This window comes from Quercus lobata, chromosome 11 (genome assembly GCF_001633185.2).
Source record: "Quercus lobata isolate SW786 chromosome 11, ValleyOak3.0 Primary Assembly, whole genome shotgun sequence".
Classification (NCBI taxonomy): Eukaryota; Viridiplantae; Streptophyta; class Magnoliopsida; order Fagales; family Fagaceae; genus Quercus; species Quercus lobata.
Window position 1 is genome coordinate 39,469,624 of NC_044914.1, and position 4,843 is coordinate 39,474,466.

The window sequence follows — 4,843 nt, forward strand, 5'->3', positions numbered from 1 at the left end:
CGGTGTTGGGTTTTCTAGGTTCGTCGGAGTCGGTTTCTGGGTTCGGTCTCTTCTTCCTCTCTCTCTCTCTCTCTCTCTTTCTGCGTGTGGGCTCTTCTTCCTCTTTCCCTCTCACTCAGCTCTCTCTCTGTTTTCCAGAAAATAGTATTTGAAGGTAAAATAAAAACGGAAATCAATTTACACCCCATCACAGGACAACTGAAATGCATTTCCGGAAAATGCATTTTCCATGCGCAACCAAACACCCGTAAATACGGAAAAGCATTTCCGAAAGTGATTTTCACCCAAAACAAACACAGCCTTAATGCGGAGGGGGAAGGTAAACTTCTCCAGGAAGCTTCCTCCCATCGTCATTGCCCCCCTCATGGTCCTTTCTCTTCCGCATGGGTTTCCATGAAGCACTACTCCATATTCCCTCCCATGCTTGGGTCAGTGAAGTCCTCGGAGCTAATACATTTCTACAAGCATGTTTGTGCGAATAATTAATGTTTTAATCCTCTTCAGTCCTCGGACCCTACACAATGGTTTGTTTCAATGCTTATGGTGGAATGAAAACTTCGTTTCCTGCTTTGATCAAGTGGGTTGGCTTAGCAGGAGAAAAGTTACACTGTCAATTGTGTGATGAGATTAGGACCATTGTTAGAGCTGAAGGTGGGGTTACTTTATCAGCGTTGGATAAGATGACATTGACTAAGTCAATGGTTTATGAAGCATTGAGGATTGAGCCTCTAGTTCCATTCCAATACAGTAAGGCAAAGGAAAATTTGGTAATCAATAGCCATGATGCTGCTTTTGAGATCAAGAAAGGGGAGATGATCTTTGGATATCAACCATTTGCTACTAAAGATCCAAAGGTTTTTGAGGATCCTGAGGAGATTGTGGGCCATAGGTTTGTGGGGGAAGGAGAGAAGCTTTTAAAGTATGTTTATTGGACAAATGGGAGGGAGATTTATGATCCTACAGTGGAGAATAAACAGTGTCCATGAAAAGATTTGGTGTTGTTGTTGTCTAGGGTAATGTTGGTGGAGCTTTTCCTCTGTTATGATACGTTTACAATCGAGGCTGGAACACTGTCGTTGGGGTCATCAGCTACATTTACTTCGTTAACCAAGGTCACAGGTATTTAATCTTGGTCAACTATAGATCCTTTCATTCATTACTCGTATTTGGATTTGTTCATTTTATTTTCATTTTTTCTTTAAAAATGGGTATCAAGAGAAATAACATTTATAGCTGCAACAATTTTGCTCTTCTTAGTGACTTAACTCGTAGTTGTAAAATATACTCTCTCCCTCTCCATTTTTCTTTTTTATTTATTTATTATTATTTCAGACTCTCTCTCACTTTATTAGTCTCATGTCAACATTCTTAGTTCCCACTTTATCTACTATCAGACCATTTTTTTCTTTATCTCTTTGTTAGTAGAAAAAAAAATTGTAACACTTTATCTATTTGCATTTTTTTGTGACATTGATATATTAAGGTTATCTCTTTATTAGGGTTTGTATAATTTAAGTTTCTTAATGACCACCTTAAAAATAATTTCTAGAGCCACTGCTCTCTATAAATTAATTGAATATAATTTTGGGGGCTAGGTATGATTTTTTGGCACCAGGCTTTAAGTTATACTAGTAAAAGGCCCGTGCGTTGCATGGTTTTATCATAAACTTATATAATATATATATTTTATTTGATAAACAATAACCAAATAAGTAATTATTATAATAACAAAAGGAATATCTGTTATCTAAACTACTTTGTTTGGTGTTGTTGGAATGATTAGAGGGGAAAAGAAAGAAATTTTAATGTTGGTTTTTCATTTATCTTTGTTTGGGTATTGAAGAAGTTGTAGTAAACTGAGATTAATACATGTATTTGGCTTAGTTGAGAATTTTCTGGAAATTGAATTTCACCAAACCATGAAGCACAAATTATGATACTCTTCGCCGTTATTTTGAAGAATTGATAATAGTAAGAAATAACAAAACAACTAACTATTATAATAAAAAAAAAGTAATAAAATGTATTGGCACAATTACTATAAAATATAAAATGATAACATCTAAAAAAATTAACTTGTATACAACAGCTTAAAAGTAAATTTTTCCAAACTCAAATCATTCTAAAATGAAAACAATCTAAAACTCTAAATATGAAAATAGACTTTGATTTAAATATTTTATATGTTCTCTAATCCTCTAACACTTCTATATGATCTTCCACTTCCTCTTTTTTTATTTCTCTGCAAAATAGAAACAATACAGAAGTTATTTTCTTGTTTAGGAAAATAAAGATTGTGTGAAGTTTTAAAAAAGAACCAAATAATATTTATTTGTGCAATTGTACTTACTTCTTCACAATCTTTCTTTTCTTTTCTTGTGCACAGATTTTTTCTTGAAGTACTTCATTTCCATTGTTAGCCCCTCTTTTTGTTGTTTCCTATAATCAATATGATTCAATATGTTATTATGTACTAATGATAATATTATAACTTCATCAATAATGTATAGGTGAAGCATCGTTACCTGTAATTGTCCGTTTCCTTCAATTTCAATGACGCTAGTTACTGTAAAGTTTTGTTTGTGAACGAAAAAATTGTATACAGTAATTTTCAGTTGGAAGATGTAGGTTTTTCCAATTATGCATTTGATGCTACTTGGAATAATATTGTCATTGTCTTCATCCTATTATTAAAAAAAACAAAAAAAAAAAAAAAAAAACAAAAGATTTCAATTAGTGTAACATAATACAATTAATGTAATTATACAAATAAACTATACATTTATATATATATATATATATATTTATATATTTACCTCTTCTTCCATATTGGAGAGTTGCATAGCAGGCACTTTAATTAACTTCTCTGCTTCCTTGTCAAACACTACAAAATTTGCATGTTCTGTTGTATCACCAACTTGCATGTCAAGTCTGTATTTGAAATATTATTTTTCATTTACATCAATTAACATTTTAATATATTTAAAGTTAACCAATAGTAAATATTAGAATTACTTACCTAATTTTTGGGAATCCACATACTTTCATACATGTCTCACAAAATAGTTTGGATTCATGTTTTTTCAATTTTTTAGGACACTCATCACAGGAGACATAATACCATCCATTCTCAACATTGATCTTTTTAATTGAGGCTGTGCAATAAAATGTTATGTCCTATAAAAAAAACACATGGTAAAAGTTCATAAATGAATTTTTCACATAAACATATTTGGAAAGCAAATATAGACACAAGAACACTCTTTAAAACATCTTAAATATATAGCAATTTACTACTCCTTTCATCTGTCTTTTTCAAAAGTCTTTATTGTATTCAAAATCAATTTGAGGAATTAACGTAATCATAGTTTGTTGTCATCAACTTAAACTTAATTACCATTGCTTACCCTCTGCCATAATATATTTAACAATTGAATCCAAGTTCTAGTAAGAGATAACAATACCTTGCACACTCAATACTAACCTGTTCTTTTTCAGTCTTTATAAAGGTCAAAATTTCCAATAGTGTTCTTTTCATCTTAGAAATCTCATTAGGGTCAAGAATTGAACGTGATAGTTGCAACAACTCAATCTTCTTCTCTTTCTCATCAAGGCTGAATTCAGTTTCTTCAAGACTATATTGAAATTCAACATATTAAAAATGTCTATTGGTATCATAAAATAATAATTTAAGATATTATAAAATTGAACTAAAATAAATAAGTAATTTTAAAATTGTACTAACCTTTTTCTTAACTCTATGACCTCTGGAATATCTAAATTCACATACAACTTTGAAGAGTTTGTAGAAGACGATGATAATTTCCCTACCATCATTCATACATAAGTAGTTTAAATTATGATGTTTAAACACATATCATGTATATCAAAAGAAAGAATTGCTTACTCATATAAGTCTTGACAGTGGTTGTGGTTGATGTGATAATTATAATAGGCAGCACAAAATTATCAAGACATATATCTTCATTAATTGCCTTTGCAAATTTATCCCAAAATGTGATTCTAATTTTTTCCCTCCTGCATAAACATTTGTGTTAGACAATTAAAAATTTATCTCTCAACAAAAATTTACAAATCTAAGTAATATATTCATCAATATCTAACTAACCTGTTATCTTGAAGTTCAATTAGCCTTTTGTTCATTTTTTTCCCACGCACCTCTATCTTTTCCATGGGAGAAATTCCTACGATTTCTCCTATTACATCTACAAACGATAAAGTGATTAATCAAAATAATGAGTTATGAAGATAATAGTATATAAATATATTTTAAGTATAAATGTATAATCAAAATTACCTGTTAGAGTTGTGTTTTTGTTAGCAAGATATTTTAGCTCATCAAATGGAACCAATTCAAATTTTTGTTTTGCAAGTAGTTCATCATTTGTTTCTAACAACTTCACAGATGTTGTTGCATAAAATCATCTTATCATGTACTTGTGATTCACAATCCTATAAGCATCCTTGTTTTCGACAACTCCAAAATATTTTATTCGATAAGTTTTACCTTCTTGTATATCTCTAAAATGATTAGCAAATGACTTTCTAATACTTGCATGAATAAGATTATCCTGAAAAAATGACAATAAACTTATCAAGAAAATATAATTCAATTGTATTTGAAGAGCTAAAAGTAATTTTATTATCTTATTTCAAAACTTACCTTCTCATCAAGAAGCACCAAATCAACACTTATAAGTTCATTATTTGTTTTAATGTTAAGAACTTCCCACATTCTTGTGACTCTAACTCTAATATTCCAATTGTCTTTTTCAATGTCGATTTCATCCAAAAGATTATATCTTTGACTTTGTCTATCCAT

General features: G+C 30.4%; 1 protein-coding gene and 1 pseudogene across 1 annotated transcript; one reads left to right on the plus strand and one right to left on the minus strand.

The window, feature by feature from the left end:
- Window positions 1-521: 521 nt before the first annotated feature.
- LOC115966839 lies at window positions 522-1,127 on the plus strand (annotated as a pseudogene).
- A 1,063-nt stretch (window positions 1,128-2,190) lies between these two features.
- On the minus strand, window positions 2,191-4,843 carry LOC115966840. The gene is made up of 12 exons (XM_031085988.1): window positions 4,685-4,843; window positions 4,529-4,592; window positions 4,319-4,411; window positions 4,130-4,226; window positions 3,908-4,038; window positions 3,746-3,827; window positions 3,485-3,635; window positions 3,020-3,177; window positions 2,817-2,931; window positions 2,526-2,684; window positions 2,351-2,439; window positions 2,191-2,242 (listed from the first exon to the last, which is right to left on the minus strand). The coding sequence occupies exons 1-12, from the start codon at window positions 4,841-4,843 to the stop codon at window positions 2,191-2,193; spliced, it is 1,350 nt and encodes a 449-aa protein (XP_030941848.1).

Excerpts from the sequence above, each read along its gene's own strand:
- LOC115966840 (XM_031085988.1), bottom strand. The coding sequence starts at position 4,843 with ATGGATAGACAAAGTCAAAGATATAATCTTTTGGATGAAATCGACATT. Across the intron at positions 2,685-2,816 it reads TCTCCAATATGGAAGAAGAG|GATGAAGACAATGACAATAT; the intron begins GTAAATATATAA and ends TTTTAATAATAG. Across the intron at positions 2,440-2,525 it reads AAGGAAACGGACAATTACAG|GAAACAACAAAAAGAGGGGC; the intron begins GTAACGATGCTT and ends TATTGATTATAG.